The 11,586-nt window shown below is 39.4% G+C and overlaps 1 protein-coding gene across 4 annotated transcripts in view; it reads right to left on the bottom strand.

Moving 5' to 3' along the window:
• fgf13a (fibroblast growth factor 13a) overlaps positions 1–1,947 on the bottom strand; it is a 96,675-nt gene extending 94,728 nt beyond the window's left edge. The window contains exons 1-2 of one of the 4 annotated variants that reach the window (XM_082556524.1): positions 1,538–1,947; positions 377–539 (exon numbers count right to left, since the gene is read on the bottom strand). In XM_082556524.1, the coding sequence (XP_082412650.1) occupies positions 377–425 (49 nt within the window). In that variant the 5' untranslated portion in view covers positions 426–539; positions 1,538–1,947. Of the gene's footprint in view, positions 1–376; positions 540–817; positions 1,501–1,537 lie in introns of those variants that run through there. The other 3 variants (XM_082556523.1, XM_082556525.1, XM_082556527.1) reach the window with 3 other exon arrangements.
• Positions 1,948–11,586: the final 9,639 nt, after the last annotated feature.

Genomic DNA, 11,586 nt, shown 5'->3' with positions numbered 1-11,586 from the left:
ACAATAGGATGCCACCACCATCGCTACACTGGTTATACTGGTTAGCTTATTAACATCCTGTAACACACACCCTGTAACATATTGCCTTTGCTAAATCATCTGCGTTTCTGACGATCACCAAGTCAAGGCAAGAAACGCATGTGATCTCAAACTCAAAACATCGTGCAGCGTATAGGCCTGCAATAGCATATCTCAAAGAGCAATATCCACATGCATCGTGCTGGGAATGGTGAACCATCCAGTGGTTGGTATTGTTTTCAGTCAAACCTCAAAGGGTGATTTGAGCACCATGCAGGGAATGAATGAGCGCATGGTCGCGTTTAAACCTGTGATTTGGGGATAAAGCAAGCTGTGCAAGCCAAGGCTCTTCTCTTACCCTTGGAAGCATCCTTGTCTTCTTTAGGCTTCGCCACTTTTCCGCTCATAGATCCCAGTTTGGACGTGTAATTCCCGAATTAGATAAGAATCGAAATCCCCTTAATTGCTGACAGTCCTCAATGAAATCCTGACCGGAGATTCCAAGTGATGAGATAAGGCTTCTGTAAAGAGAAATATTCATCAAAATTGCATTTTCTCTCATAACACAACAGCTGCGTTTGGTGTTACAGCAGGGCCAAAGAACGTAACAATGGAGCTACTCGTGCTGCAAGGTGTTTCTCAATTGGGTATCAATGAAAACATTCAACTATTGATAGACACACTCACACGCCACACGACAAAGACCTCATGTAGTTTCAATAAACACAAAGAAGCAGCCTATACGCATGCCTATCTTCGTATAGCCTTTCCAGTGATTTAACACCGCGCTTTAACCTACCTTATCTCCTCCACGTTTTCTGCTACATCAATGCACATTGATGAAAGGAAACGTCCCCACTATGAATCCCGTTATGTTGCATACGAAAAATCACGACCTACTCTATTGTGACAAGGGAGACGAGCAAAAAGCTGCGAAATGGAGCGCACTTTTGCTCCCCACAGGTCTTCAGTCAAGAAAAATTCAAGTGAATAATACACTGAGCTGTAGTGTCTAACAAACCCCGAGAGTAATCCCATCCAGTGTGGCTTTTGGCGACCAGGTTTTCTTGTCTGAGGCTTTCACGGTCGAGCTCTGCTCCTCTAAACACTCGGCAGATAGAATCAACAGGATACACAACGTGAGAGCGCTCTACCAGTTACAGCGCCCGTTCACACAGTGGACAATTGTTTTTTGACCCGCGTATGACGGCTGTGGTGAAAACGAGCTGCTCGATCCATGAATGCAGTCAGCATGTGAGCTGTGATGTCGATGCGGAGAAGAATTAAAGCAGGAGGTTGTGCTGCATGGCGCGCACCATCTTGCTGTTGCTCTCATTCAGTTGCCTTTGCAGAGCTATGCGTTATCCCATTCACATCCGAGATGCGCATTTTCTAAATATATATTCGGAGGTCTTTCCTTTGACTTGATTAAATATGCATTTGGAAGTCAGTAAGTGGCTGGAGGATAACACATAAAAATAAAAACCGCAGTAAATTCTTGTTATGCTTTCTTACATACCTGCAGCTTTATCATTTTACAGTTTACATAACCTCATTAGTTAATAAGATATTTGTTGCATATGACTAATACGATGGTGTTATGTAAAACAAGCTCCGATGGATCGGACTCTTAACTGAGAACATAACCCACCTAGTTAAGACTGGATAGTGGAACGTATCAGTTTGTTTTAGTTTCATGAACACTTCTCAGGTCCTTGAAAGTTTTTCAGGTCCTTGAAAGGACACATCCAGTTCTACAGCAGTGTTTTGAGAGTGCCAACCACATTAAGTCCTTTCCCCCTTCTGGCACCAGATGAGCATTTTTTTTCCAGATGCCACCTCACATTCCTGTTACATAATCACAAGGTGAAGTTTATCACATAGGTGTCTTTTACACCGGAGAAGCTAATGTCGCAGTCCCACCACTGTTTTGAAATGCGTTTTGTCCCCATACCGCACAGATTTTTACAGGTGTAATTGGTTCAGATAAATAAAGATGAATTGTTTGAGGAATGCTTGCAAGTTTACACATTTAAAAAACATGCAATACAGTTTCAATGTAGATAAACAAATAGTATACTGAGTAACTCGTTTGAGTGTGACGTGATTCACTGTGGGTCATGACAAATCGATTGTGGGAGTGAGGAATACCTCAATTTCAGTGCACTCACTGTAAAATGCATGCAATAAAGAGTTAACTATAATTATCTTTTTGTAAGTGTTCAGAGACTATCAGACTAATGAATAAAGCCATTTATTAATATTACTGCAACATATTACTGCAGTAATATGTTATATAAGTGTCCTTACCTTGTGAAACTTGTAAAGATGAAGCCTAAAAGCTTCACTTGAAGTCACGTTAAACTGTTCAGTTTCAACTGAGCCATATCAACAGCAAAACATATTGATTTCCATTTTTAAGGACACTATAATCTTTTTAATTAGGGGTGCTATTTTTTAGATTCTGTTCAAAAGTCTTTCAATCCATGTCCAGTTTTTAGCAGGCTCTATGTCACAACCCCTGGTCATGCAGAGCTGTAGCATGCAGTGGCAGCAAAGGGAAAAAGACCCCTAGGTTAAGGGTTACACGCCATATGGTTGCTATTTTTAGAAGAAACTGGAACCACTTCGAACTTTCTTCACATCCGCAGATCTTGCTGAGACATTTGAGACATACTGGGACCTGTCTCGGTGAGTTACTTTCCCTTAAAACAGTCCAGTCATTGCATTGTTTTTTAAATTGCACTCTACTGAGTTGAGTTTAGTTATATTTCTGACACAGGATTTAAAGAAAGTGAACCCCAGTTAAGCTAAATCATAATCTTTTAAATACTTTTTTAGACAGAGGATGGTTATTAAAACATGATATGCATCAAGCAGCCATAACATATTTTGTAGGTTCCCCCAGTGCTGCAAAAACACCTATCACCTGGAAACAGAACCTCTGTGGGTTTCCAGGGGAATCCTTTTGAGTCTTGTGGATTACAGGATGGGGTCTCGATGCATAAAACACAGATGTATGCCTATATTTTTATATCTTTAGATTGTATTGACAGTGGTGATGCTACAGAATCCTTGCTATGAAGTTATGAAAAAATATAGACAGATTAATTATAGAGCTTCAGTTTAGTGATTTTTTTGTAGATTTTTTTCATAAAAACCATGTTTTTCACAGCATAGTCACTGATGAATGTGGCTGTACTTTGATGAGCTACATGAAAAGTCTGCTAATTAAGATTGCTTTAAAATATCTACTCTACCACAAGTCATTCATTTATATATAAACTATACCGAACAAGGGTCCGGAAGGTGTGTTCAGGTGGTGTGGTGTGCATATGTTTTAAATTCCACATACATGCAGAAAAAAAGCAACTGAATGTTGGTTTGCTTTCCTTTGTATCATTTTGAGTACTTGAGTATATATATACTCAAGTACTCAAAATGATACAAAGGAATGATTATAAGGTAGAACACTGACTCCCCACCTGAATACTAGAGTGGGGTGTAGAGAGTGATGGTAAATGTCAGTGGCTTGTGTTCCCGCTGTGTGCGTGGCCTGTGGCCCCTTTTTACCTTTCCAGCAGGGCGTCACACTGTAGTGGTACATCCATTCCCAATCTGTTTAAAGCAAAGCCAGGGACCCTGTTCAATATGGTGCACACAAACTCCTGACTCACACTCTATAACCTCTGACGTCAGTTAGAGGTCATAGAGTACCAAGCTGTATCCACCAATTCTACAGAATAACCCTGAATTTCTTTTTTTCCCCCACTGATTGTAATATTTGTGGTAGAAAATCCCCTCAGATTTCATGCTGTGCCACACTCATGCAGACACGCTCAGTAAGCTGATTGATTTCATTCACTGGTGATGTGTTGAGAGCTTTGAATGCAAAAGTAGTAATAGTACAGTTTTAAAGTACTAAATTTGCACCAATATATGAAAAAGCATCCTGATTAGAGGGATTTCAATCCTGATTGGTTGATCCTGATCCTAGAGAGCTCCAACACATGAATAGAAAGGTTTGGTCAAGGGATAAAGGTTATCACACATTACAACTTGGTATTGACTATAAATACCTTGGAGTACACATTGACAATAAACTGGACTGGGCTAAAAACACCACAGCACTTTACAGGAAGGGCCAGAGTCGTCTCTATTTTTTGAGGCGACTGAGGTCCTTCAACATCTGCCAGAAAATGCTGAGGATTTTCTATGAGTCTGTGGTGGCCAGTGCGATCCTCTATGCTGTTGCATGCTGGGGGAGCAGGCTGAGGGTCGCAGATGCCAACAGACTTAATAAACTGATCCGTAAGGCCAGCAATGTTGTGGGGATGGAGCTGGACTCCCTCAAGGTGGTGTCGGAGAGGCGGATGCTGTCCAAGATAAAGACAATGTTGGATAACACCTCCCACCCACTCCATGACATGTTGGTCAGTCACAGGAGCTCGTTCAGTGAGAGACTGAGATTACCAAAAAGCACCACTGAACGACACAGGAAATCATTCCTGCCTGTGGCCATCTCCCTGTACAACGCATCCACTTAACACACTGTTTGCTGCTACAGCTACACATGTTTCTTTTCCAAATATTTATTTATAAGTGACTTATGTATGTATGTATGTATATATATGTATATATTGTACTATTCTTAGTTAGCGTATTGTCTGTCTTGTCTTAATGTTGGTTTAAAATGGAGCACTGTAACAAAAAATAATTTCCCCCAGGGATCAATAAAGTATTCTGATTCTGATTCTGATTCTGATTCTGATTATCACTGACCTGGAGGTAAACAAAAGCAAACTGAAGCCCCACCCCCTCTATGCCACAGTATAAGATGGATCCCTTCATTGTACATATGCAGAAACAGCACTGAGGCCTGTACTGTTCTCTTGCTTTACATCAGATATATACTAACAAGAATATGCTAAATGGTGATTCTGAATATTCTGAACACATCCCTGCAGGTCTTTGTCTGTTTTCTTGCATCACTGAGCACTTAAATGTACTTTCTTACTAATGAGAAGCTTTGCAACCTTACTTTACGATCTAATTTTTGACAGATTTTTATGCTGATACAGTCTCTGTCTTTTTTTTTTTAATGCCAGATTAATACGTAAGCATCACCATCTTTAAACATGAGTTTTCCACCCCGTTTACTGAAGCATCTCCAATAGATGAGAATGCCGGTCACTTCAGACTTCTTATCAAAATGGTAACTACTTGATCTTGATTTATCCATGTTCCAACAACAAAACCTCTTTCGTGGTCACTTAGGTCTTTTTCTCTTCCCATCCTAATGTAAAATCCAAATCAAATCAGCCTGCTCAGCATTTTCTTATGCTCGGCACTAGGCAAAATTGGACTTTAACTGCTTAGCTGTAGCGTGGAGGGAGTGGGCAGAAGCCTATGCAATCACTCTGGTTCTCCAGTCAGTTATAAAGCCTTTTCCTTTAATTTGTCACATGTAAACATCAGGCAGTTTTAGTAATTTGTTGGTAATTTGCATGAGATTTACTTTTAAAGTGAAACAAGAACAATTATCTCAACTTTAAGAACAATTATCATTCCTAAAGATAAATACAAATAGCATACACACACATACACTACCCTTATTATCTTTTCCTACAGTAAACTATAGAATACCAGTGCAGTTTATTCAGCAGAGGAAGGCTTACTGTGGACTGGATTGTATGTTGCTACTCTTGTGATATTAGGTGGTTAATTGTTATTTCTATAAGTGTTATGTAAGATGATAAGATGACTCGGTATTCCAGAGAAAGATAAATCATTCAAAGCAGCACAATGGCATTTGGTGAAGAGATTGCATGTTCTGTCTTTGTTTGAGTGGGCATCTTTTGGATGGTTTCTTCCAATATTTGTGGAATGCAACATTTGCGTTGTCAGATTTGTGAAAAGCTTGTCTTTTTTTTACACCAACTACTTTGATTTCCTATGCCGGTAATGAAATAATACAGTACTATGTGAAAAGTCTTGAACCAGTCCTCATTTCTTTATGTTTTGCTAGGAAAAGGGGAAATCTTTGGGAAATCTGTTTCTTAAGGACATCACTGTCACATACTGTTCATCTGCTGTAGATGTAGAAAATTCTGAGGACACCCTGCACACCACACTGAGAGATGCCATTATAGTTTTTAGCAGATACGTCTGTGGGAATCACCTTGTTGGTACAAAAGTACGACTTGATCGCGTTATTTTTGGCATTGTTTTGTTTTGGGGTTTTTTGTCAATTTGACTAAAGAAATGGAATCAAATGATGTGTTGTTGTGGCAGGCATCTGGTAACAAAGTGCCTAAAGATACAACTTGAAACTGTATTTTTTTTCTAAGTTGCCTGTATTGACACAACACTAGCCCATCCCTTGAGTTAGGTGCCCAATTAAAGCTTGAATGAGTCAAAGGTCAGTGTTACGTGGCTTAACAGGGGGAAAAAAACATTCTTCTAAAAATGTTCAGTTATAAGGACTGAACATGAGTTGATACTAGTGCTTCTACTACTACTGTCAGCAATTCTTGTTTTGTGCTGTATTTTGCGTCTTAGTTTTAAGTGACTGGTCATTATTAAGTATTTTTTTTCATGGTTTTGGGGGACACAGTCTGTTTCTTTGCTCAGTGTGTGTTATTCATGGCAGGTAAAATCAATTTCCATTTACATGGACCAGCCAAACAACCCATCTGGACTCTGAGCTGGTTTATAAACCAGTTCCATCAAAAACCAGCAGTGAACAAGCTGCTTGATTTGCTGCTTGCCTGTACTTAACATCACCCAAGGTTATACTTGTGGAGGAGTCAGTACGGGTGTTATAAGGATCAGTCCCAAAAGATCATTCTTTAGGACAGGCAGTGAGGTGGAGGGTGATTAATGCTCCAGTATTGTGCAGCTGGGTTAGTCATCTTCCCCCGATTGTAGGTGTTAGCCTGATTCAAGATGAGTGTGGCTGATAAGGTAATAAGCCTGGTGCTGTAACAGGGGTGCTGGTGACAATGTATGTTGTGTAATATGAATGGGATTTAACAAACACTAACTTCTAACAGTTCAAATGCGCCCAAACTTTTAGAGATCACTACATCTTGTAGTATTTCATGTTATCAGTGAATTGCAGGTGGACTGCTTATAGAATAATGGAGTAGTTTGGGATTTCTTTCAGTGAATTTAAGACCGGAGGATTCTAAAAAGAGATTTCATTTTAGTAGAGCAAATGATGTCATGCAGCAGAGGTCAGTGTCATCAAGGAAAGCAACTTCCATAATCATATTTTGATTGTCAAGTGAATATAATGAATAATAATGCAGCAGAGAAGCAAATGCAGGATAATAAAATCCAAGGACTGAAAATGAAACTAAAGGTGGTACTAGTCTTTGTCCATTTGTGTGTATGTGCCCATACAGTTTGCACATAAAAGTGATGGATTTCATTATAGGACTGCTGCACACGCTCGTTTATCTCTGACTCCCAAAGAGCTCCAGCACACTTACCTCAGTTCCAAAGGTCAAGATGGGGACAGCGAGTTATTTCAAAACCAAAGAGGTCAGGGTTAAAAGATGAGAAATGATGTCATATTTCTTCTACATCACACACTACATAATTGACTCGGCCACTCGCCGGATTGCATTTTTACAGTATATCTCCCATGTCACAGAGTCACAGTATATTTCAGCTGTTGGCCATGTGACCTGCGTGGAATTGGTGCAGCTGACACACATAGAGCCTTCATGTCTGTATTTGCAGGTGAATAATTATCAGCTGTTCTTTGCTTAAAGAAAAAAAAAGATTACAGATGCAAAAACTGATGCAATCAACTATCAGTTCGACCCACTTCTGCCTCATTGGCTCTGTGCAGTTTAGCTTTCTGCAAATTCTCTTCTTGACATTCATCAGGAAAACCATCATCTTCATGGACACTTTCTGACCAGGAGGGATAGGAGCTCCACTTTTAGTAACAGTGGCTGAACATCCCTGAGCCAAGAGCGTCTGTCAGCTTGGCTGAATCACAGCAGTAGATTTGAGCTCTGATTTCCAGGGAACTCTGAATTTTACAGTGTTTCTGGGCCACTGTTGGGAAACAAGTGAGCCGTGGTTAAATGTCAACCTTTGGTAGAGCTTATTTTTTCCTCAGATTATTTCATAGGATGATGAAGGGATGGTTTCATAATGAAGTCATCAGTTATATATTATTATCAACAACTATAATTCATTTGTAGACTGCGTGCAACTACTTTTTCTTACATTTACTTCTTTATTACTATTTTTTTAATGGATGTATTTTGTATTTTACTCAGGAGGATTTTATCAAAAAGGCTTTCAACAGTTTAGGACTATTACACTATGAGTGGTGTTATAATCCTATAAATCCTATGAATAAAAAGACAGTTGTTAAAATGTCACTGTGTTTGCCTTAGTGGGTAGTAGTCCTGTGTGTGCAGGCATGTGGGATAATGGCCATGAAACATTAGGCTCTTAAATTACAGAAATGATTAACAGAGCAAGGCTCTCTGAAATATCACATTAATGTCAATGCGTTTATCAGAAGGAGGGGCTGACAGGGTGGGGCGGCTAGTGTGTGCTTCTTTGTACAGTTCCCTGTTGATATAACTGTAAACACTAACAAGACTGGAGTGCTGTGTGAAATGCCCTTTAACACAATTCTCCTTGCAGTCCTTGAGCATCTAGTGATGTTAATGTAAAATATGTCTCTAATAGTACAATACAGCTGCAAAGATTCAACACCTAAACCATTATCATAATATTAGACACAGTTTCAGATATGTAAACAACCAAGAGTTAAATTTGTCTTCTTTCTAGAGACTGTTTAAGCATTTCGGTCTGGAAGTATTTGGTAAGTAATACAGTTTTGCAGCTTTGCCTCTGTACGCCAAAACTGTGGATTTCAAATCAACCAGCCAAGATGTAGCTGAAGTGCAAACTTGCAGATTCAGTTCAAGGGGTTTTATAAACATTTTGAATGAACTATTTAGGAATTACTGCCATTTTTATATATAGGTCCAATTTTAAGACCTTCAAAAGTAGATGGACATAGAAGCAGCAGGTTAACAGCCCTTGTTATTCCATGGCAAAACGATAAAATGACACTCCCGACTTGACCTCTGTAAGCACTTTCCTGATAAGTTTATGCTATCACACACTCATTTTTGCCCATGTTGAGTTAAAAAATTAAGTCTGTTTTGTAAATCTTCACACATGTTTCAGAATGGAGGATTATCTTTGAAGCCACTGGCTAATGAGTTGTCAGTCATATGCAAACAAGAGATGCCTTTATGAACAAACGAAGGACAACATCTGAAAGAGCTTGCACAGTTCTGGAAAATAGTTTTTGTGTTGTTTTTTTTTTTTCATTTGTTTCCAGGAGGCAGTGAGCCTAGCTATAAACAGAGAAAATATTAACCTGAGTAGCACAAAGTAGCTGTTTCCCTACTTTCAGTCTTTATGCTAAGCTAAGCTATTATGCACGGCCTCTTGGACTAAAATAAACCACCTTTGTCTCCACTTGGTATGCAGGGATCACTTTAGAAACACACACTGTTTGTTTAGGCTCCAATTTTTGTTCAGTACTTCAACAGCAGCTCTTTTTCTTCTCATTGGTCTAATTATACAAAATTGTCTCAGAGGAGAAAACGTGATCATAAACTAACCAAGACAGAGTGTTTTAGCTTCACTGTAGGTCACATTACACAAGAGTTGATCCTCTGTTTCTTATACAGTCATATAGGTACAAGTGTTATATATGACATAAAATTTTAATTTGCTATTGGAATGAATTTGAAGTGCGTGTGCGTGTGGGGGGGGGATATTTCTTTTAAATATGCGCTCACATTAGTATAACTTTAACATGAATAAGGTGTGTCCTGAAGAAGCCCTGAGCTCATGTTGTCTCACTGTAACAACTGGAAGAAATGAGTGATCTAAATAAAACATAACTCCTTCTGCTGTACCCCAGGGCATTTTCATATCATTAACATTGCATCACTGAAATGTCACGCTGTACCAACAATTTATTTTTGCACATAATGTTTCACAAACACTAATCAGTAGAAAACATGGAGTCTAATGAGTAGAAGCAAGGTCACCGTGAGGGTGAGTTTCTGCAAAGGTTAGACAGGACAAGCACAGTAGGTCCTGATTAAGACAGTCAGTGATGTCTTGACGACGAAATCCACCTTTTTGTGGGTTTTTCAGACGATCATCAACCAGATTGCAGCTCACGATCACGCAGCATCAACTGTTTGTCTACTTTTTTTCACATTTAAAAAGTAAACAACTAAAAAGTTCTGTTCAAAAAGTTTATGTTGGATCTTTTAAAAAATATTTTGGTGGTTTGGTTATCCTTTTTTACTTTCATCCAGATAATTGATTCAGTCACCACTGCATATTTAACGTACGGATCTTCCAAAATCCTGCTGCTTTTGTTTGAGCTGCACAAACATTCAGGTTGAAAACAACAGAAAAAGGTTTTACCGAAACAAAAGATAAGCCCTCAGCAAACGACAGCTTCTCCCTGGTGAAAGACTGCGGTCTAGGCTGCCTGATCTCCTGTGCTGCCCAGGAGATACTGTACAGAAACAATCAATAGCACTGAGCAAGCATCAGAGTTTTTATTATCTGCAAGGCCCTGACTCGATCCCCCACTGTAGTGACTGATCTAATTGGAGCCGACACAGACTCCCATGCTGTGTGGTGCTGCCAAAGAATGAGAGAAGACAGAGATGTCAGGAAGATCTTCATAAATCAATAGTTAGTCACAGGCAATTTTATTTCCTTCCATCCATTCATACATCCACTCCGTCCATTTAAAACAGTGTTGTTATGCTGCTTTACACACAAGTCATCACCTAAGTTGTAACATTTAAAACCATTGTTTCTATTTTCTCCTGCTCATTCTATAGTAAGCCTTGTCAATTGCCTGCAGCCATTCTGCTATTACACTAGAGTGAGACACTATGTGGAAAGAATGCCATTGGGGATATCATGCCCAAAGACTGTTCACAAAGCTCAGCAACAGACTCGCATTTAGATGCATGACTCAGTGGGGGAAGTTCAGGTGTTAATGTTTTGGACTGAAGTTGGAATACCTATCAGTAACATTCACTCAGGAAAAGTCTGGTGACTGTTGGTTCAAGCGGTCAAACTCTGGTGTGATCGAACCACTTTACTCACACACTCCTGCAGAAAAAAAAATCGAGAAGCTCTTGTATTGAGTAGACAGTGTTAATTACTCAGGTGTGAATTATTCATCCTCTCAACGATTCTGTGAAATATAAATGCCCTCAGTCGATAGTTGCCAACACTTGAGAAGATTGCAGACTCCCTGTGGGGGGATTCCAGAGCCAGTGATGGTTTTGCATCTTTTATGCCAGACCACAAAATGACACTAGAGTTAAAACTTCAGCTGGCACGGTGAATCAGCACCCTTGACTGCACGCCATGACTGCATCATCTTGATTATTCTTTGAAAATATTGAATGATTATGAAAGGCGTGAGCACAAGTGGTAAAGATCCAATACTGCACAATATTTAGAGGTTTTGACTAA

The sequence above is a fragment of the Aulonocara stuartgranti genome (assembly GCF_965226115.1).
Source record: "Aulonocara stuartgranti genome assembly, chromosome: 2".
NCBI classification, from domain to species: domain Eukaryota; kingdom Metazoa; phylum Chordata; class Actinopteri; order Cichliformes; family Cichlidae; genus Aulonocara; species Aulonocara stuartgranti.
Note: the sequence above shows the minus strand (reverse complement) of the source record. Positions and strands in the feature narration are given on the sequence as shown.